The 23504-nt window shown below is 45.1% G+C and overlaps 1 protein-coding gene across 1 annotated transcript; it reads left to right on the top strand.

Moving 5' to 3' along the window:
- Positions 1-287: 287 nt before the first annotated feature.
- On the top strand, positions 288-5534 carry LOC133923841 (L-type lectin-domain containing receptor kinase IX.1-like). The gene is made up of 2 exons (XM_062369116.1): positions 288-1875; positions 4462-5534. The coding sequence occupies exons 1-2, from the start codon at positions 461-463 to the stop codon at positions 5222-5224; spliced, it is 2178 nt and encodes a 725-aa protein (XP_062225100.1). The 5' UTR covers positions 288-460; the 3' UTR covers positions 5225-5534.
- The last annotated feature ends 17970 nt before the right edge of the window (positions 5535-23504 follow it).

Genomic DNA, 23504 nt, shown 5'->3' with positions numbered 1-23504 from the left:
TATATAAGCATTATCAGGTGACATGGAGCAGTACCGTGATTAGGTCGGTACGGCACGACACGACGACGGCACAGTGTGCCGAGAACCGTACTTAGACCTTCCTAAAGTTAACTCATGCCGGTACGACATGGCAAGATGGGCCGATTGTGCCTACTGAGCACTACACGACCTAAGTCCCAGCTCTAATGTGTGGTGTGGGTCGCGGTTGGGTAGTCTTCCTGTGCCGTTAAAAACTACAAATTTTTATCCGGGTACTTATGTGATCTCATCAAGTGAGACCCACTGGTCCCACTACTTGAGAATGAGATCCAAGTCACAGGAGGTCAGATTAGGCTGCTTGTGAAATCTGAGTACTGTATTTCGACACGTTGGCTTTTACCTCACACAAAACTTTGAGTGAGTACATCGTTGTTGTGGAGGTGCAATCATCGAGCTAGATGAACACACCCAAGTAGCTTCCATGGCTACGCTAAACTTGTGCTCAAGTATCACGGCTGCTCATCAGCTGCCTTTGCTGCTAGTAGTCATCTTCTACTTCTTGGTCCTCTCACCGCACGTCCCTCGTGCCACGTCTCTCTCCTTCAGCTACGACGCCTTCAACCCCGATGACTTCAGGCCGGAGGACGACGCGAGGGTCACCGCCGGCAGGATCGAGCTGCTCGGCGACGAGTTTGCAGGGCGTGCCAGGGGCCGCGCGTGGCACAAGCAGCCGGCACAGCTCTGGGACGGCACCACTGGCGAGGCTGCCAGCTTCACCGCGAGCTTCAACTTCAGCATTCAGTCAGTGCCTGGCAAGAGCACTGCCGACGCCGGTCACGGCATGACGTTCTTCCTCGCGCCGTACATGCCGGACCTGCCGCAGGAGTCTTACGATGGCTGCCTTGGCCTCTTCGATGAGAGCCAGGCGCCAAACTACAGGACGGTCAACGCGTCCGGCGGCGCGAGGTTCGTCGCGGTGGAGTTCGACATCCACATGGATGTCTGGGACCCGAGCAGCCGGCACATCGGCGTCGACGTGAACAGCGTCGACTCGCACGGCGACTACACGATCTTGCCTGACGGCAGCCTCGTGGACGCTGGCGAGATGTCCGCAACGGTCGTCTACGACAACGGCACGAGAAGGCTGGACGTCGCCCTGGTCGTCGGGAGCGCCACTTACAGCACCGCAGCCACCGTGGACTTGCGAAGCTTTCTGCCGGAGCAGGTAGTTATCGGCTTCTCGGCAGCGACAGGAGACGAGTACCCCGGCAACCACACCGTGCTCTCGTTCTCCTTCCACTCGACGTTGCCGACCAAGAACAGCACATCCCTCCCTGCGACCTCGTCCACCAAGAATATCACCCTACAGCTAAGCGCCGGGGTGGCCGCCGCTGCTGTGCTGGTTCTCCTGCTTGTCGCCGCTGTCGCGGTGTTACTAGTTCGGCGCTCAAGCAGAAGGAGCAAGCAACCATACGACGAAGAGAAGCTGACCACGGACGGCGATGACTCCCTCGACGCCGTCGACGACGAGGACTTCGAGTCCGGCACGGGGCCCCGACCCATCCCGTACGCCCAACTCGCGGCGGCGACAAGCGACTTCGCGGAGGAGGGGAAGCTGGGGCAGGGCGGGTCTGGGTCGGTGTACCGGGGCCACCTGAAGGAGCAAGGCCGCGACGTCGCCATCAAGGTGTTCTTCAGGGGAGCGTCCATGGAGGGGAGGAAGGAGTACCGGTCCGAGGTCACTGTTATCAGCCGGCTACGGCACCGGAACCTCGTGCAGCTCATCGGCTGGTGCCATGGCCGGAGACGGCTGCTGCTGGTCTACGAGCTCGTGAGAAATGGCAGCCTTGATGGCCACCTCTACAGCAAGGAGGTGACGCTAACTTGGCCGATGAGGTATGCTTGCACGTCAGCACGTAGCTATCTGATGGTCATATTCTTAGTTTGTCATGGCCCTAAATTTTTCACTCCGGATTCCCTGATTGACTCTAACACGGCCGATGCGCGGTGGGCGTGCACGTAGCTATCCGCCGGTCTTATTGTTAGTTTGTCAGGGTCCTATATTTTTTTCGCTCTAAGACTAAATGGAGAATACTCATAATGTAGTCATGTCCATATTCAAATGCTGATTTCGACTCGGGAAAGAAAAGTGGCAGACCTACCTTACCCTGGAAAAACAAAACATAGGTCCCCATGTGCAAAAGTAAAATCTAATGGGCATAGCCACCAAAATGTTTTTTTTTCTTTCCTATTTTCCATTTCTTATAAATTATTCGGTGTTGTCAATATTTATACTTTTTGTTTTTATGCAAACTCAAATTTTTTTAAAAAAAAACTGATGCAACAATTTGCAAAACTTAATTCATCGATTGAAAAATCTTCTTCTACTTTTTTAGCCAACCAAACATTTCTAAAAGACATATGCAACAATTTGCGAACTTAATCCAACAATTTGTAAAGACATGTCGAACATTTAATAAGTGATATGTTGAGACAATATATTTGAATGGTTGGTTTAGTATATTTGAAATCAATGAGTTAAGAAAGACAAACATAAAATATATTTAACATGGATCTTATTTTTGATTAATTTTGAAGAATATTATGATTCAAATAGTTTAAAGTTGGACACCCAGTTTGACGTTAAATGCATTTGAAATTTGAAAATACCCGCAAAAATCTTCTACCCTAACTGCCTGCAGTACCAAAAAACGGAATATCCCTGGTGGCCGAAAAGCATCAGGGAAATAGCGAAAACTGCCAGGATTAATTTTCATCATGGCAACCTCTCAGGCAAATGCACATAGGGATAGAACGACATGCGAAAGCACATCAAATAAGGGGCGGAGACAGGGGCGGCTAGGGGCCAGGCCCCGATGCTTGATGTAGGCCTTCTCATGGTTGATGCAGCCGCCCCCCCCCCCCACTGGTATATAAAAGCTAAAGAACTTAAGACATTATATGTCATACAAACTCATTTTATCTATTATCTATATTTCAAGTATTATATGTCTTTTTTAACACATTTCAGTATTATATATCGTCAAGTATAATTTACTACATATGGTTACTGTGACTTCATGTTACGAAGCGTTTTTTTCTTGACAAACTTTATCAAGTTTAAAGCATTTGTCCTTAATGGTCATGATTTATATTCCATTCCTCTACTCTTTATTGAACTGGGCTCTAGTTATTTTTAGTTATAGAGATTTTTTAGCAACCTCTATAGTAGGTTCATATCAAACTAGCAAAGGCAATATCAAAATGTTGAATGGATATATATCATCATCCATAATATAAAAGATCATACATTTATTAATGTGGGCAAATTTGTGTATAAATAAGAAAAATGATGTTTTAAGCTGATCATGGAACATGACATGTATTTTGTTATCCTAAAAAACAAAAAATAGATTAACCAATATGAAGAGAAAACTATGCTTTTTTACAAGAATCGATTCAATCGCTTATAGAACCAATTCAAATTTATCTCTCCTCGACTCCGTACCATCCAATCCTGGCTCCGCCCTGCATCAAATCAAGCTGCGATATACACAAGATTAGGCCACGAAAGTCTATTACATATTCTCTTCAGTTCTCTTCCCAAGCAACAGGAAACCTCTACCCTCTATGGCTCCATCCAACAACAAATCCGCTGCTTTAACAAATAACAACTTGCCACCAAATGTTTGGATATCGTATCTGAGCCTCCACAATATTCTAGTATTTGACAATCTGAAAGTACCACTTCAGTAATATATGTCTGCAAATAGTTTAGTCACCAATTGTCAATCACAGAATGATGAACTTTGGCTACATTGGAATTTTTGAAGTTCTCGAGAATAATACAACAGATGGAATTGTAACTTTGACATATCAACCCAATTAGGAGTGATCCATGGGAAACGACACATGATTTCTAAACTTACGGAAAGGAACATAGCTGAATCTAGAGCATATCTAGCACTTAATCTAGTCATTCAAATATTGCATACAATTCAAAATACAAACTTGGTTGTTCTTTGGGACAGCCATGCACTCACGCCAGTTCAGGGTTTTGACTTAGGGTCAGGCTTATCAGGGCCGGCTATAGAGGGATATGGGTTGCCTGTGTCAGCAACGGCGGGCGCAGAGGGGAGGTGGGCAGTGGTGGCAGCTTATTAACAAACATTGCTCTGTTTCAAAGAAAGCTGCAAACCTTAAATGTTAACAGAGCAGAGTATGCAATGTCCTTCAAGAGTGTGTTGTGTGAACTTTGAACAGAATATATGACTTGTTGGCCTTTGACTATCATTTCGCCATGTAGTTTAATTCAGCTCAAATCTATCAAACAAAACTAAGTTTGACCTCAATTCTAGAAGTATTTTTTTTATGGAAATTTGCAGGCGTACTGTCTTTCGTTCAGGAATCAGGAGATATATATAGCAGCATTTTTCAAATCAAACTGTACATGTGTACTGATCTTTAACCTTAAATTTTCAGATACCAGATCGTTCTTGGATTGTCCTCCGCCGTGCTGTACCTCCACCAAGAATGGGACCAGTGCGTCGTCCATGGCGACATCAAGCCGAGCAACATCATGCTGGACGAGTCCTTCGACGCCAAGCTAGGCGACTTCGGCCTCGCGCGGCTCATTGATCACGGCATGAGCCTGCAGACGATGACCGCCGTCGCTGGCACGCCGGGCTACCTCGACCCAGAGTGCGTCATTACCGGCAAGGCCTCCCCCGAGTCCGACATGTACAGTTTCGGTGTCGTGCTGCTGGAGATCGCCTGCGGGAGGCGGCCCATGGCGCCGCCCAGCGCCGGTGAGGGGAAGGACGGTCAGGTGTTCCGTCTGGTGGAGTGGGCGTGGGACAAGCACGGCCGGGGCGAGGTGCTCGATGCCGCCGACGAGCGGCTCGGCGGAGAGTTCGACCGGTGGGAGATGGAGCGCGTGGTCGCCGTCGGGCTCTGGTGCGCGCACCCCGACCCCAAGATGCGGCCGGGGATCCGGCAGGCCGCCGAGGCGCTGCGGTCGAGGAAGTTCAGGATGCCGCTGCTGCCGCCCAAGATGCCGGTCGCCGTGTACCTGGAGCCATTCGGTGCATCCACCATGCAGTTCGCCGACACCACCACCTCTGCCGGGTCTTCAGCTGCCATGCCGTACACATCGACGACAAGCCGCGCGACGGCGACGGGCTCGTCCAATTCCAGCTCGCCGCCGGCGCTCACTGAACACGTAAGCCCAAGAGTGGGTAGTTGATTGAATGAAAATATATGCACGTAACTACGCAAGTCATTTCAATATTTATATCTTTTGAAGAACTCATCAGGAGACCGATGAAATCATTGCTTGAGAACTCCAACTGCTCTGCTTGTTTAACAATTTCAAGTGTAAGTAGGGGTCCAGATGTGTTTTGGATACCTCCTCACTTCGGTTTCTGAATTAATTTTGAGTTTTTTTTTGCGTGAATTTACTACCCTGCCTTTCATCTTTGTTTCCCGTATTACTCTTATACGAATTTGTTTATATTTATATACTTTTAAATAATACGTTATTTTATAAATAACTATCATCTATATTGATTAGTAAGTATGTGATTTGAAGTTCTTTATTTGTAATGCGATATTATTCTAGATAATTCCTGAAATCTCATGTCATTGTGATGATTTATATATCAGCATGTAGGAACGAGATTGACGATTAAAAGGGGGTTAATAGGCGTCTCAACAAATTTCTTATGAAATCGATGGTCTTTTTCTATTTGAATCACCCAACGTACCTCAAAACTCAAGCGGATGCAAAAATAGAGATAAGTTTTAACAAGATAAAATTGAGGCAACACGACTCCACAAATGATGTATGAACTATAGGTTCATTTAAGATCAATCAATGTGCCTTAGCACTCGAAAGATCATAACTCGCAAAGAAACAAGAAAAGATGAACACCGAGCAACAAAACTCTCCAAGTTGATTGTCTAGAGAAAAGAGAATTCAAAACCCCATCACATAAGCGTAAGTATGCGAATTTTATGCCTCTAGCAATAAGAAAAATGACCTCACAAGGTGCTGAAATTTCAGCCTAAAACCAAAACAAAAATCAAATCCGGAAACTGAAAAACTTGCAAACTTGCAAGGAACCAATACAGAAACTAGAAGGAGGTGAGCACAATAACATGAAGAAAAATAAACTTTATTGCAGCAGAGGTCAGCCCTATTTTAAGCAGATTACAAAGATTTATCTCTCAAAACTCTCACTTATTATATAGGCTAAGCACTCATCCTTCTCTTCTCTAAAACCCTAACTTTAGGCTCTCAAATAGGTGGTACAAGGGGGCTCAAGTGGCTGGTTCCTCTCCTTCCATAACTCTACCCCTCTATTTATAGGCCTAGAAAAATTGACCCATAAGTTTCATAGCTTTTTTCCAAAATATCCCTCTCTTATAGTACACTTTTACCTACCACTGAAGGTATTTTGGTCTATTTTATTCTCCATTCATCGGACGACCACGGCGCCTTCATGACTTAGCTTTGCCTCGACGCAAGCTTCGTGATGGCGCCACGTACTCCTCCAGTCCTCCCACGGTTTTGAGGCCAAACCGCGAAACCCTAGTACGCTTCTCAAAGCGTGACTCTCCACTTGCTTACACCTTAAGCAAGCGCTCTGATATCAACGCGAGTACTCCGTCTTACGATTCTGACCACCGGCAAGTCTCTCCCGCTTTCGATCTCTTGAGTCGCCTTATCACTTGCACCGGCATCCCCTTCGCTTGACTTTGTCAACACGTCGTCTCCATCTGCCTTCCATGCTTTGCTTGACCTCCATATGTTCAGCTAGGATCACTCTTGACTCCGTCTGACCTCCTTGATCATCCGGCACTAAGCACCCCACTTAGCCCCGATCATCCTGACATCGACCGCCAAGTTGCATCCATCATTTGCATACTATAAGACAAGCAAACACATATCTTCAACTCCAATTCTAATTAGTTTATAATCAATATGCTCAATTGAAATCCCAAATCAATTCAAATCACATTAAGGCTCATGCAAAATCGAAGATCATCAAACCAAACAAATACCAATATCAATCACTCATCACAAGTAAATCAAGGCACATTTCAACTTGGTTTTTCAATCTCCCCCTTGATGAATGCATTGACAACCCTCAAAGAACAAAGATTTTGGTTTGAAGAAATTAAAATAAGATAAGCTCATCCAAATGACCAAAAACTCAAGAAAAAGCAAAATATGTCACTTGGCATAAGAAATGTTGCAAAAGCCCTAAGAGAGGCCAAGACGAGCCAAAAATCTCAAAAGAGCAAGAAAAACTCAAAAACCCAAAAACACATGCTCCTCCTTTATGATTGCACATTTTCCATTTTTTTCCTTTCATTTCTAGATAAATGCAATTTTCTCCCCCTTTATTGAATATTTGTTCATAATATGTTTGGACATATTTTCTCCCCCTTTGGCAATGCAAACATCAAGGATACAAGACTATGCAAAAGATGCGCAAATGAACTGCAAGCCTACAAAGCATCACATATAGATCACAAAGCACTTGCAAGGACTAGAGATGTCAAAGCACTATGAGGAGTAAACAATATAACTCAAAGGCGTACAAAGTCTCGAAGTGAGTTCATATCACAAGCACTGGGAGTGAAGTAAGTTTTGATCATATTGTTCAATTATCCAAAAGATGTCACCACAAAAGCATCCACAGTTTTATGATCAGTGCAAAGATTAGAGAAACTAGTGCTATATCAAGTTCAAACTAGGCAACCAAGTTCAACCCGACGGGCTATGCAAACACTCACATATCAATCCAAGCTTTAGTTTGACAACATAAAAAAAAACATTCTTAGCACATTAAAAAGTACAAGTTAACTTTCTCATTTGATCATTTAACTATCATCAAGTGAGTTTTAAGCAACTATAGGTTCACTTCTTTAGCAAACCACATGAAGCCTTAAGCCACCGTATTGGATTCAATTTTATCTCAAAACTTGATCATTCATTTTATTAACTCAACATAGGATTCATGATATGTAATTTTTCATAAAGTCAAAATAAGTTATGCCTTTGCGACACAAAAGAGCACATGCTCTTCCAAGGGTTAATCATGGGCTAAACATTTACATAGACAAAGGTCAAATACTCCCAATCCGCTGAACTGAACAAAGCGGCATAACACAAGCTTTTCACATAATTAACCCTAATTTAAGCATTGATCAAGCTAAAGCAAATACTCAAAGGTGACAAGAGATTATGTTCATATTTCAAGTTCATTGTTAGAAAAGACAAGCTTGCTTAACAGATTTTATGCTATGTTTCAATAAGAGCCTAAGCTTACACAAATTGTTATACATCCACTACACGTAGCACAAATTCACAACTAGTACAAGAAAGTGCAAAGAACATATAAATGAAGCTTGCTAACATGATTATTTTACAAAATGCTATGCAATGCAAATGCAATAAAAGTAAGATAGAATATGTACAAAGGCAACTCTCCCTCACACCATGCCATAGAGGTGGCACACACCAAGCTCTCCCCTCAGAAAGGCAAACCTTGTTGCATCTAAAGGCTTAGTAAAGATGTTGGCTAGCTGGTGTTGGGTATCTATGTAGCTCAATTCAATATGTCCCTTCTCATTGTGGTCTCTCAGGAAGTAGAATCTCACATCTATGTGTTTGGTTCTGGAGTGTTGAACTGAGTTATTGGCTAAGCTTATGGCACTGGTATTGTCACAAAAAAGTGGTACACTCCTGAAATCTAATCCAAAATCCCTCAAAGTAGCAACCATCCACAAAATCTGTGAGCAACAGCAAGCGGTAGCTACATATTCAGCTTCAACAGTAGACTGCATAACGCTAGACTGCTTGCAAGAAGACCAACACATAAGAGAAGTACCCAAGAAATGACAAGTACCAGAGGTACTCTTCCTGCCAATTCTACAACTAGCAAAATCCACATCCGAAAAACCACGAAGAGAAAGCAAAGAGGATGCAGAAAACCAAAGGCCATACTCGAGAGTGTGCTTGAGATAACTTAGAATGTGTTTCACCGCTTGGCGGTGAGACGTCCTAGGTGAAGCCTGAAAGTGAGCACACAAGCATACGATGAAGTGGATGTCGAGTCTTGTCGCCGTCAGGTACAGGAGGGAGCCGATCATGCTTCTGTACTCCCGTTGGTCCACCTCCTCACCATCTTCATCCGAATCAAGAACAGTCGAGGTAGCTATCAGTATCGTCAATGGCTTTGCATCACTCATGTCGAACTTCTTCAGCAGATCCTTGGTGTACTTTGTTTGATGGACGAATGTACCTTACTTTCATTGCTTGATTTGCAGCCCAAGGAAGAAGTTGAGCTTGCCCATCATCGACATCTCGAACTCCCTGCTCATAGTTTCTGCAAACTTGTCCACAAGTGCATGAGAAGAGCCACAAAAAATGATATCATCTACGTAAATCTGAACAAGTAAGAAATCATTGCCATACCTGAGAGTGAACAAAGTTTTATCAACTGACCCCATCACATACACATGCCCTAGCAAGAAAGACCTAAGCCTATCATACCAAGCCCTAGGTGTCTGCTTAAGCCTATACAAAGCTTTCTGAAGCTTGTATACTCTATGAGGATATCTGGGGTGCTCAAAGCCTGGGGGTTTCTTGACATAGGCCTCTTCCTCTATGAAACCATTAAGAAAAGCACTCTTGACATCCATTTGGTACAACTTGAAACCTCAGGATGCCGCAAATGCAAGGAGGATCCTAATAGCTTCTAGCCTAGTTATTGGTGCAAAGGTCTCTCCAAAGTTTATCCCCTCTACCTGAGTGAAACCTTGAGCTACTAGTCTAGCCTTGTTTCTTACTACAGATCCATCCTCCCCCTGTTTGTTTTTGAAAACCCATTTGGTGCTTATGGTGTGAACATTTGGGGTGGCTCTACTAAGACCCAAACTTGGTTTCTCTCAAAGTTTTCAAGCTCTTCATGCATGGCATTGACCCAACTCGAATCAAATAAAGCATATCCAACATCATGGGGCTCAAAAGAAACAACAAATGCAGAATCAGTGAAATGAGCATGAGAAACAGATTTGGACCTCGTTACCCTCTTATCAAGGTCGCTGATCATCAGCTGTGGGGTATGTCGCTGCTGAATGTGTTGAGGGGCCTCACGCTGTGAGATGACCTCCCCCTCAAACACTGCTGGTGCAAGCTCGAAAGCAGCTGAAGTGAAAGTAGAGGTTGCAGGACCCTCTGCCGATGTAGAAGAGGCAGGAACCAGCTCGGGAGAGAGTGTAGTGGTAGGAAGTAGTGGATCATCCTCATCATCCCCAAGAGCTAGAAGGTCGCCATCCAAGAAGATGCTTTCACCAATCTCATGGTCACCTGCACACTCAAAGGAAGCACTAGCACAAGGGGTTGATTCATCAAATGTCACAACACAGGACTCTGTGATGGTGTTAGTGTCAAGATTAAAGACCCTGTAAGAATGACCATGAAGAGAATACCCCAAGAAAATGCCATCAGAAGAACGTGACTCGAACTTATCAAGATTGCCACGCTTTAGGATGAAGCACCAATAGCAAAAAAACTCTCAAATGCGAAACCTTCAGCTTCCTCCCAAAGCGCAACTCATAAGAAATCAAATTCAAGATCGAGCACAAGAAAACCCGATTAGAGATGTAACAAGCTGTGCTAATAGCCTCTGCCCAAAACTTTCTAGGAGTCCTATGCTCATCGAGCATCGTCCTAGCTATCTCCACCAAAGTTCGATTCTTTCTCTCAACCACGCCATTCTGCTGAGGAACGCGTGGGGCAGAAAATTGATGCTCGATGCCATGCTCAAGACAGAAAGCATCAAAGAGATAGTTCTTGAACTCAGTGCCATTATCACTGCGAATTGCTTTCAATGCACCAGGGAGTTCCTTGAACAATCTCAAAACCAAGCTCTGAAAGTGTGAGAACACTTTATCATTGCTCATAAGAAAGAAAACCCAAGAGTAGTGAGAGAAATCATCAACAATGACAAGTACATACCACTTCCCACCCGCCGAACGAACCCAGGAAGGACCAACAATATCCACATGAAGTAGTTCTCCTGGTCGTTCAGTCATCACCAAATTGACTGGTGGGTGAGAAGAGGCAACCATCTTGCCATGCCGACAAGGAGCACAAACGAGGTTCTTCTCAAACTTGAGCTTGGGTAATCCTCGGATCAAGCCTAAGGCACTCAAACAAGTAAGCAAATCAAAGCTCATATGCTCTAGTCTCCTATGCCACATCCAAAGCTAAGAACAAGATTGAGCAATCAAACAACGAGAAGAACCAAGGGACTCAGAAAAATTAGCTCCAAAAACTCTCCCAACTCTGAAAATTCGGCAAATCAAAACGCTTGAAGAATCAAGAACTCGAGAAGTATCGTGTTTGAAACGCACTTCCAAGTCCTCATCCAGCAACTAAGATACAGAAAGCAAATTGTATCACATATGCTCCACCAAAGCCACATCTTTGAGAGTGAAACTCTCATTCACCCTTACCACACCTTTGGCTTTCACCCTTCCTTTCCGATCATCCCCGAAAGTGATGTACTCGTGCCTCTTCGTCGGGGTGAGGTTGGAGAACCATGATGCATATCTGGTCATATGGCGCGAACAACCAGAGTCAATGAGCCACTTGTTCCCCAGGCCTTCACTTGCCACCTACATGCGAGAAGTGTAGTAGGTGGATGGCTCAGTACTGGGTTAGTCATAAACTTCTTGGGAATCCAACACTGCGTCATCCACCCTGAAGCAGTGAAAGCAAGTGAATGCAGATCAACACTAGCACGCTGAGGGTGAGAACCACAATGAGGAAAACGTGGTCCGCCAAAGCGCTGGGACTCAAAGCCTCTTACACGTGGATCAAAACCATATGAGTTATGGTAAAATCCACGCCGGGCACCACCTCTAGGAAAAGACTGAAAAGCGCTAGAGACTCGTGGGTAGGAATGAGGAAAAGGCTCATGTACACCAACAGAGGGGCGATACATGTCCCGGGTACTCCACTTCAACTCACGCCGCTCATCCCTCCTACGGCGAAAGCAAAACCCAACCAAGTGCCCCTCTCTCTGGTAGTAGATGCAGGGGTAGCATCTCTCGGAAACTCGACTGCCGGTCACTCTAGGCTCTCTCACAGGGGCTCTCATCTGAGACTGTGAAGCTCTCTTGAGTTGTGGTGTGGGCTTCTTCTTGGTAGGCTGTGGTGTGGGTTTCTTCTTGTTGGGTTGTGGTGTGGTATTGATTTTGAATTTCTTAGTTTCTAGGATAGTAGGTGTGGTGAAAATAGTCTTACTCTTCCCACTATAAGGCACCCTCTCAAAACCCAACCCAAGAGCCAAACCCGCCTTATCAGCACACATCTTGGTCTTGGCCAAGATCAAATTCATTTTGCCCTTACCTTTTGAGCATTTCTCCACTAGAGAAAGGAGATACTCATTCTCAGCTAAAAGCTTCTCAACTTGCCCTCTAACCCAGTTGAGTTTGTCCTGAAAGATGATGCAGGTGGGACAATTCGGCTGCACATCCTTCGAACTCCCAGCACTCTCCAATCTAGATTCTAACTCCTTGATGCACACTGCTTTCAGTTCAACATCATGTGCAAGCAAAGGGCAATTCATGCAGGCGCCTAAGAAAGTGGATCTAGACTCCTCCTCAGAGAGCTTCATCTCAGTAGTCTTAAGTCAACTGGCAACTTGAGCATGCAAAGCATGAAGCTCGGCAAGTTCTGTCATAACCACCAAATAACTCTCACACTCCTCATCATCACGCCTATACCTAAGCAATGCAAGCTCAGAAAAAATAGACTCATATTTAGGCCTAAGCTCCTTCAACTCACGCACAGGTTTCTTAAGTAACCTATCATGGCTAACGAGAGCATCATTCAAGGTATCAACTTGGATGGAAAGCTGATCGTAGGAAGGTAATACCTCGGAGGGATCAAGCTCGGAGTCACTATCGTTGTTGTCGTCCGCCATGAACCAGAGGCCAGTGAGGTCTTTGGCCTTCTTCTTGCTCTTCACTTGCGGTTCATCCTCCTCTGAGCTCTCCTCCTCTCTTGAAGAGGTGTCGATGTTGCTGAGAGCTGTCATGAACGCCCTAAAAGCCGCCTTGGCCGCCTTCTTGGCCATCTTGTCGTAGTTCTTCTTAAAGAAGGGCTTCTTGTTTTTCTTCTTGTGCTTGTCATAGTCATGGTCACAGTCTTCCTTCTTCTTGAGCTTGGGGCAGTCCGTCTTGAAGTGGGTGGTGTCACCACACTCAAAGTAGGCACGAGAACTGCCCTTCCTCTAGTCTCAGCAGTTGTTGTAGAAGCGGGTCAATTTCTTTACGATCAGTGCAAGATCATCATCATCAAGCACATCCACCTGCTCCTCTGTGATAGAGACCAAGGAAGACAAAGCAAAACCACCAGATAAAGTGTTAGCACAAGAAACACCAACTCCAGACTAGTTGCCACCGCTAGGTCTGGAAACCAATACCATGTTCTGAGACAAGGGGTTTTCGAGATCAATCCGAGCCGTCTTGGCTATCTCGGTGGACTTGAACTTGCTGAAGAGTTCATCACAAGTTAACGTGTCATAACTTGATGACTCTTCAATGCTCTAGATCTTCACTTCCCATATGCTACGATCCAAAGCATAGAGAAGCTTGATCGCTCTCTCATGGTCAAAATAGGGCAAAACACCAGTTGATCAAAGATTGCCAACAATTCTATCAAAGCGAGCAAACATGGCATCCAAAGACTCTCCGAGGCCTTGCACAAACATTTGATATTCTTGGTTGTATGTGCTTTGGTGTCTGGCCTTAGTCTGATTAGTGCCTTCATTAAAGACACTCAGAGTAGTCCAGATCTCCCGGACAGTACAGAGGTGTTAGACCCTGTCAAACTCATTCCGACTCAGGCTTGTGAACAAAATATTTCTAGCCTTGTTGTTGGCCTCATACGATTCAATTTGAACCAGAGTCGTGCGAGCAGCAGGATCTCGTAGTTGGAATCAACTACCTCCCAAATTGCAATTCCTTGGCTTAAGAGATAAGCCTCCATGCGCACCTTCCAGTACGAACAATCACAGCCATCAAACAGCGGAATCTTCCCACTTCTCTCCATGTCGCCTACGGATCACAAAGCCGGTTAAGGTCAACAAGTGATCAAACCGACTCTAATACCAATTGTAGGAAAGAGATTGGCAACTAGAGGGGGGTGAATAGGCGCCTCAACAAATTTCATGCAAAATTGACGGCCTTCTCCTATTTGTATCACACAACGCACCTCAAAACTCAAGCAGAAGCAAAAATAGAGATAAGTTTTAACAAGAGAAAATCGAGGCAACACGACTCCATAGATGATATATAAACCATAGGTTCCATTCAAGATCAATCCATGTGTTTTAGCAATAGAAATAAGAAAAGATGAACACCAAGCGACAAAACTCTCCAAGTTGATTGTCTAAAGGCAAGAGAATTCAAGACCCCATCACATAAGCGTGTGTATGCAAATTTTATGCCTCTAGCAACAAGAAGAATGACCTCACAATGTGCTAAAATTTCAGCCCAAAAAACCAAAACAAAAATCAAATCCGGAAACCGAAAAATTTGCAAACTTGCAAGGGAACCAATAGAGAGAAACTAGAAGGAGCTGAGCACAATAATATGAAGAAAAATAAACTTCATTGCAATAGAGGTCAGCCCTATTTTAGGCAGATTACAAAGATTTATCTCTCAAAACTCTCACCTATTACATAGGCTAAGCACTCATCATTCTCTCCTCTAAAACCCTAGCTCTAGGCTCTCAAATGGGTGGCACAAGGGGGTTCAAGTGGCTGGTTCCTCTCCTCCCATAGCTCTACCCCTCTATTTATAGGCCTAGGAAACTTGACCTCTAAGTTTCTTAGCTTTTTTCCAAAATACCTCTCTCTTGTAATACACTCCTATCTACCACCTAGGGTATTTTGATCTATTTTTTTCTCCATTCATCAGATGATCGCAGCGCCTTCACGACTTAGCTTCGCCTCGATGCAAGATTCGCGATGGCACCACGTACTCATCCAGTCCTCCTGCAGTTTTGAGGCCAAACTGCGAAACCCTAGCACGCTTCTCAAAGCGTTACTCTCCACTTGCTTACACCTTAAGCAAGCGCTCCGATGTCGATGCGTGTACTCCATCTTACGATCCTGACCACCGGCAAGTCTCTCCCGCTCCCGATCCCTCGAGCCGCCTTGTCACTTGCACCGACATCCCCTTCGCTTAAATTTGTCAACACACCTTCTCCATCCACCTTCCATGCTTTGCTTGACCTCTACATGTTCAACTAGGATCACCCTTGACTCCGCCCGGCCTCCTTGATCGTCCGGCACCAAGCACTCCGCTTGGCCCCGATCATCCCGCTGTCGATCGCCAAGTTGCATCCATCACCTACACACTATGAGACAAGCAAACACATATCTCTAACTCTAATTCAAGTTAGTCCATAATCAATATGCTCAATTGAAATCCCAAATCAATTCAAATCACATCAAGGCTCATGCAAAACCGAAGATCATCAAACCAAATAAATACCAAAGTCAATCACTCATCACAAGTAAACCAAGGCACATTTCAACTTGGTTTCTCACAGCACATGTATTGATTGCTGATAATGTTTCACGGATAACAAGTATGGGATATCAAATCAATAATGTGGACATATATGTTAGAGAACTTGATGTTGGATAAACCCACATTGAGATACTGTTGAGATTGTTATTTATGTTGTGCCATCAGTTGTAATCTCAAATGGTGTATCTACATGATTCTTAGATCTGAGATCGTCATTGATCCCCAGAATGGGTAATGGCATACTTAGGGGCTGCCAAATGCTACTCCGTAACTGGGTAGTCATAAATGTAGCTTTCGGGTTTGCCATAAAATATGTCGTGGGGTGTGAGAGATCAAGATGGAATTTACCCCTCTTAGATAACCGGAGAGATATCTCTGGGCCCCTCAATGTGGTTGGATTAGAATGTGCATGGCCATGCCAATGTGATTAAAGAGTTGATCACGAGTTTGATGATCCACTACAAGATTGAGTGAATGGTCGAGCTATCACAAGGGTGGCACGTATCTCGCCTTGAGCTCGACTGGTATCATGAGGCAAAGGGATCAGTGCTGAGTATATCAAGGTTCAACTGATATGATCTTTGTGTATATTCGGGAGTCAATATGTCCTGCTAGGGACCGCTATTGATTTCAGTTTGGAAAAGGGTTTCCGAGTCATGGCCATTTGTACATAAACCTAATGGGTCACACACTTAATGGGTTGGAACAAAATGTTGAAGATTAGTGCCTGACAATATATCCGTAATTAAACAGGGGTACCTTTGAGATCAGGGATCGAGCAGTAAATAAGACACACGATGTATACAGGTTCGGGTCTCCAATTGGAGAAATACCCTACGTCCTGTGTGGATGCTGCTATATATTGATATCTCAAGTATGAGCAATGTGGCTAGACCTATTACAATAGAGGGGATTGGATCTAGACTAATATAGGGTTGAAGTCACCGAGTGTCTCCAGTCGCTAGGGTCTTGGTGTTACTTGCCTCGAGTTGTGTACGTGTAGATTGTCTCGTGGTTCAGAAGTTGTCCTCCAGGGATCAGGGATCTCTCCATATATAGGGGTCCTGGCCGTAGTCGATAGGGAGTCCTTAATCTTGTCGGCCAAGACAAGGCAGTCGAATCCAACCTAGATAGTAGTCGTACACAAGCCGAATAACCCGATCGAGACCTTCATAGTATATGTCTTCGAGATCTCTGAGTGTATCGGGTCCTGCAAATTCGGGTCCGCAATATCCGGAGTTGTTGAACGTGCACACGGTATACCCTGTCTGATACGGTGTACTCCTTATGTGTATATACCCTATAGTTAGATATTCGACAGTAGCCCGTTAACTTTGCTCAGAAGGGAGGGTTTCCACAAGCACCCACTCTAGTACTACCAAGTCTAGGCTTGGTTGATTAAGGTGGATCAAGCTTATAGTCGAAAGAATCGAGCATGAAAGGTCCTGTTCTAAGTATCGAGTGGAAACACAGTTGGGTCGAGTGCCCTACCGTTGCCCGTACTCGAGACTCAAGAAAGGCATAAAACTCGACTTGTCGACACCCAACTCTGAGTAGAGTTAAAGCATAAAACTCCAAAATTTGAACCATTGGGTATAGTCGCATTTAATGCACACAGATGGGTATTCAAATATTTGCACAATGCCATCATTCCGCCTTTCACGCCAAACGAGGCTCTACGGTGAAGGGAGTGGTAACCAAAGAGATGGTAAGTTCCTAGCTATTTATCCGTACGAACCTGGACTGTAGCCATTCTTTCACCATCTTGCCATCAATCTTCTCCCACAAGCTCTCATCTTTCTCCGCCCAAGCACGCGCCACCGCATAGAAACCTAGCTCCATGGCTTTTGACTCCTCTGTGAACTCCGCCACTCCTTCCTCTCCTGAGAAGAATCCTGATGCTATGGCCATCGATGCCCCTCTTAAGCAATTGGACGAGATGAAGCTCCTGACAGATGTCTGGTCAATATTGACAATAAAAGAGTCAAAACTCTAGGAGCTTGAAGCCGAAGGGATCATTCCTCCTCACGAACGGGGCAACTGGAAGCCGGCGTCGGGTGAGGAATTCCCCTCCTACCAATTTGATCATGAGATTGTGGTGTTTGAATCATTTTTCCAATGTGGATTCAATGTTCCCCCTTCTAAGTTCCTTCTCACCATACTCTACTGCTACCATATTGAGCTTCATCACCTGAATCCCAACTCGATTACCATGCTTAGCGTGTTTGTCCATTTGTGTGAAGCCTTCCTTGGTACCGTGCTGAGCTTGAATTTGTTCCAGTACTTTTACCATTTGAAAAGGAATACTGAGAACAAATGTGTCGAAGGCTATGGTTTCCAGCTACAGAATGGGATGAAGACTTCCTATATCCCAGTTACGCTAACCTCCTCCTAGCAGAAAGATTGGAAGAAACATTGATATTACGTCTCCAACCCCAACCCAGTCAATTCTCCTTTAGTCTATAAAGGTCTCCATCCCCACCCAAATCCGTCCTGGACGAAGAAACATCGCGAGTTCGACCACACTGCCTATTACATCAAGAGGATTGGCGAACTTAGTCAGAGTGGTTTAACCAGGTGGCATGTGGCCAAAGACTTCATCAGTCAGAGGTCGAGCCCCTTGAAAGCGCGAAATCACTTTATCTGGGACTATATTGGAGACGATGATAGCTCCTGGGACACCACCAAATGTAAGATTTAGCTAGTATTTTGCTACTTCTGTTGCCATAGTCGAGCACTTTTGAGTGACTTTTTCTTCTCTTTTTTAGTCCTGTCTTTGCAGGACACTGCTGCTCGATTGAGCAAACTATTTGATGAAGAGGCACAGCCATGCTCCATCCAGCCCTACTCCCTTATGAATCCTCGACCATCGGTGATAATTTTTTTGATTAAGAAGGTAGTATTGACTGTCACTTGTTCGACCTGATTCGTCTTTTTGATTCCAGGTCCCAGTCTTCCATCAAGAGGACAACATTCCCACAGCTGGGGTCCTTGTTCTCGAGGACACCTCCTCCTCCGGTGCCAGTGACAAACAAGTTTCTTGCCCCGCAACTAGTGCTGTTGCAGAGGAAGCTGAGGCCAAGGGGAAAATGCCGATCGATCAAAAGGCATAAAGGTCTCCTCGATCTAGGAGATCATCCTCACCATCTGATCCACCGTCCCTCAAGCGCACGTGGAGAAGAAGTCAACTGGTACCGATATCGAGTTGTCTGGTGATCACTTATCCAGTTGCTACCCCGATTATCAAGCACATACCAACTGACGCCCGGTCTATGTGGGTGGCCTTTCTACAGGAGACAGCCAGAACTCCTCCTCAATCGCCTCCTCGAGTAACTGGCGTGCCTGACAACTCGGTAAGAAAGGTAACTTGTATCAAGTTGCCCTCCTTATGTTAGTCATTCTTCTGACGATTGGCTCGATAAGTCCAGAATGATGATGAGTCATTGTGGGTGGGTTTCTTACAGGCAATGACTGCCTCGGCTTTGTCTGACCCCAGGTCATCCCTTCAACACAGCCAGCCCCAGCTGCCGGTATGATGAGGAAGAAGATATCAACCAAGAGGAAGAAGTCGAGTGTCCTTTCATGTATTCCAGTCGCCACAAGGTTTGACTTGAGTATTTGTCGTGACATGCGGCCTTCCTTTCGTTCCTTACCCTACCGATCGCAGGTCACCACATCTGAAGAAGTCAGAGGAATAGATGGCAAGTGGTTCAACAGTCAACTGATTCCAGCTTCCCCCGTCACTCCACCTTCATCTTCTCGAACAAGGCAACCTCCCATGGATGCACCTGAACCAAGCTTGAATCTCAAGGCAGTTGAGGTCCTTGTGACTCTACCGACTGTTGATCCTTGGGCAACAATAGAAGCTCGAGTCAAGGTAATCAGCCTTTGTGCACTATACAACCCATGCTTTGCCTCTCAACCGTGTTAACTCTTCTTTTCCTTTAAAAATGCCATGAAGTTGCAAGCAGAGTACATGGTGATCGACCATTTTGGCTATGAAAAGTCCCTCGAGGAAAAGGATGTCCTGCTTGCCGCTAGCCAAGAGAAGATCAACGGTTAGTTTAACTGTAGATCATTAGTGTATGATTCAAACATTAAACAACCGATGATGAATTGTTTTGTTTGCTTTCCCAGCTCTTGAAGCCGACTTGAAGATCAAGCTTAGGGCTATCAATGAAGCAATAAAAGTCATCAAGAAGAAAGATGAAGGGCTGGAAGAACACAAGGACACTTTGAAGAAGGTAGAAACTGATCGGGATGCCATGGCTGCTAGATGGGATTTTGCAGTTGTAGCACTTCAAAAGTTGAAGGAGCAAACCTTCAACTACATGAACCAGTCAGCTTCCATCAGCGCTGAGACAATGCTTGGTCTCCTCTAGAGCTATAACCCCAACCTCAACACATCGGTGGTGACAGAGGGGTTCGAGTGCCCTACAGAGGAGGCATAAGATATTATTCAAAGCATCTAGCCTCTGATCCTTGCCTTCATCAAGTCTTTAGTGCTTCAGTTGCCTGACAACAAAAGCGAGAGTAGTCCTTCTAACTAATTTTTTTGTAGTTTTTTACTCCAAACATCTTAAACTTGTCTTGTGATTTGGGGATGGCTTGTAACATTACTGCTATTTTGCTTGTCTAATATGCTATTGCCTACTATTTCCTTATTGATGAAATAGAGTTAGCATTAGTAGATGCAATATTGATTAGTACATGTTATAACCATCCTCGAAACTGGCTGATTGTATATCCTATTGGCACCTACAAGCTCAACTAGACGCGTCATTAGATGTATGGCCCTCAAGTAATCACTCGAGGTAACCACAAAAAATAGGAAAAGTCTAGTATAAAACTAGAAAAAGAGATAACATGATGGTTTTTGCAAACTTTTACTAACTTGCGTATTTAACCAGCATGCGAACATGAACTCGATAAAGAACACATATGAGACTGACTAGAACTTCATAACCTTGTGGGCAGTTAGGCATGAGATGTATGACAATCTCTGGTACCGTTATGCCTTACGAGGTGTAGTTGTCCATCATCGACCCAACACATGCCTCCGTTGGTTCTATCCAATGTGGTCGATGCATAGCCAGATAAACTTTTGCAAAAAAAATATGTATTTATGAAATATGGTATTACTGTGTAGCCTCTGACTCTCTGGTCAAGGAGGAGATTTCCCGATCGGAGAGTAAGAAAGAACATACCTGTACCATCGAAAATATATGATGTAGCCCCTGACTCTCTGCTCGATGACTGGATCGAGTGGAGCGTAAAGTTGTAGCATCGAAAGTATGCGATGTAGCCACCGACTCTCTTTTTGATATGATAATCAAGACAGAGTAGAGCTGTAGCATCAGAAAAAATACCCGACGTGGCCTCTAACTCTTCGCTCAATGACTGGATCGAGTAGAAAGTGGAGCATAAGAGCTGACATTATGCGATTTAATCCATGTCTCTCTGGTTGATGTGATAGTCAAAATAGATAGTAAAGCATAAGCATAAAAATTATATGATGTAGCCCCCGACTCTCTACTCGATGATTGGATTGAGTAGTGAGTAGAGCATAAGCGTAAAAAATGCATGATGTAGCCCCCGACTCTATGCTTGATATGATAATCAAGACAGAGAACAGAGCGTAAGCATCGACTCATTACTCTCAACCACATGCTCGAAGGCGTTAACCCCAGAGCATATGTCTGTAATTATGTCATGGTCATCGAGTAAATTCAAATAGTTGGGTAGGTGAACATTAAAAATCCACTTTCGTTCGTGCTCGTTTTCACCGCAACTCTTGATTTGACGTTCCATAATGACGCAGCCTCCCGCCGTGCAAGGATTGGATGCGCCATAATGTCCCGGTGATGTCATAACTTCTGCCTGATTCACCAGCCTATGAACACCACGCAACCGAGGCGACCTTGAAATTGCAACCAGCGCTATCGGATCATGACGGTTTCGCGTCTACAGTTTGACCCGTTCCCATGACTATAAATAGAAGGACCCAAGGCCGTCCGTGTTCACCCCCAAACTCTTTTCCGCTCTTCCTTGCACATTGCTCAGTAGTGATTGTAGATCTTGAAGCCATGGCCTCCACTCCACCGTCATCTCCCAACCAACGTCAAGAAATCGAAGGAGTAGTACCTTTCAACCCAAAGCCTCTTGCAATGGTTCCGCCGGGAACCATCATCATCCCATCTGATGAGGACGAGTCGAGTGAAAGGCCTAGGAGAAGAGGATGCAGAATGTCTGTCGGAGGTCGTCAACCCTTCACCTGGCACCTCCGGCGCTTCCTCGACACCGATGTCGCAGAACGAGCAGCACGAGAGAAAGTGACGCAGGCTGCGCAAGAGGGGGATGAAGACAGTGATGATCTTGATGAGATCATCGACCAAGTCACCGATGAGGTCTTCGGCGTGGAGCTCTCGAGTCTTCGGTGGTGAAGAAAGCGCGGTCGTCGTCTCTGTTGACAACTGCCAGATCGTCTCTGCATCCCGCGTAGGGTCATTCAACATCGCCGGCACCGGTCAACAGCTCCAACACGGGTAGGGTCTTCGCCTCGGCCACTTTCCCAGGCCCTTTCGCTAGCTGATGGTCGATCCCCGGGGTGATTAGCTACTGCCCCAAGGAGGAGCAGAAAAGGTTTCTTGACTCGTTCAAGGGCAAGTAGGGTAGGAGAAGAACAAGTATGTAATAGAATAGTTAGTCTAATTAAATGTAATTGACTTGCCTTCATTTTACCTTATCTATGAATGAAACTGTCAGAGTTGGTTGATATTCCACAAGTTCTCGAGTACCTCACCATTTGTAGTAGATAATCGCACTGATCCAGGTCGAGTGACTTCGACTACTATGTAGGGCCCTTCCCACTTAGGTGATAACTTGTGGCGCTTAGCCTATTTCTGCACCTTACGTAGAACAAGGTCTCCAACAGTGATTTTTCTGGGCTGGATCTTCTAACTGTGATATTGTAACACCCAGTTTTAAACGAACAAAACCGGGGACAACACATGTATGCCAGGATCAAGTTTCATACATGTGCTTACATCATTAGTAATATCATCACAGTGCCTTTATTACAACATCGTATTTAACTTAATACAAAAAGACCCGAGGGTCTAAAGAAAACACAGCGGGGAAACTAAAGGGTCTTCAGCGCCAGCGGCTCCATCTTCCACAGGCGTCGACCGGGGGCAACACAACCTAGAACAGCAACTCCGGGTCAAAGTCGTCGTCGAAAGCTCCAGCTTCATTGCCAGCTTCTGAACAGCGGTAGAATGCAGGGTAGGGGACAACAAGTGTGAGTACAAAGATTGTACTCTGCAAGTGTAGGGAAAACATGATATGTGGCTTAAGTCAAGGAACGGCTTTGACACTGGCTAACAACACTAAGCAACTATGATCTGCCTATGACTCCAACATCAGGCATCCTATTTACTAAGTGAGAAGACATGACTGTATCCAAAGGTTTGACTCATCGGACTCCATCTGACTACCAAGACTCACTAGATAATTCCATTACCTGGCTACCCCAATCCACCATACCAAACCCTGACCCCAACTAATCCTGAAGAAGTCCAAGCTCGCTCTTATCCGTGAGCACGGTTGATCGACCAGATTGACACTCTGCAGAGTTTACACTGCTTTCCCCACGAGTCGTGATTCCCTTGCTGCTCCAAACTTCCGGGGTGTGGAGTCGGGGTCTCACTACAAGGCCTTTACAAAGCTCCCTCTAACCTGCAGGCACCCACTGAAATTCCACCGCTAACAGGCAATTACATTGCTGCAGAAGCCCCCTCTTGTGCCACTTATACCGACCTATGGTGCCCACTAAGCTAGAAGGTGACTAATTAGTTGGCCAGGCCGTACCCATATAGGTCTCGTGGTTGTGCGGATAAAAC

Source organism: Phragmites australis, chromosome 7, assembly GCF_958298935.1.
Source record: "Phragmites australis chromosome 7, lpPhrAust1.1, whole genome shotgun sequence".
Lineage (NCBI taxonomy): Eukaryota > Viridiplantae > Streptophyta > Magnoliopsida > Poales > Poaceae > Phragmites > Phragmites australis.
Note: the sequence above shows the minus strand (reverse complement) of the source record. Positions and strands in the feature narration are given on the sequence as shown.

Bases quoted from the DNA above. Each gene is read 5' to 3' on its own strand.
- LOC133923841 (XM_062369116.1), top strand. From the start codon at position 461: ATGGCTACGCTAAACTTGTGCTCAAGTATCACGGCTGCTCATCAGCTG. The intron at 1,876-4,461 runs GTATGCTTGCAC...TTAAATTTTCAG, and splicing joins ACGCTAACTTGGCCGATGAG to ATACCAGATCGTTCTTGGAT.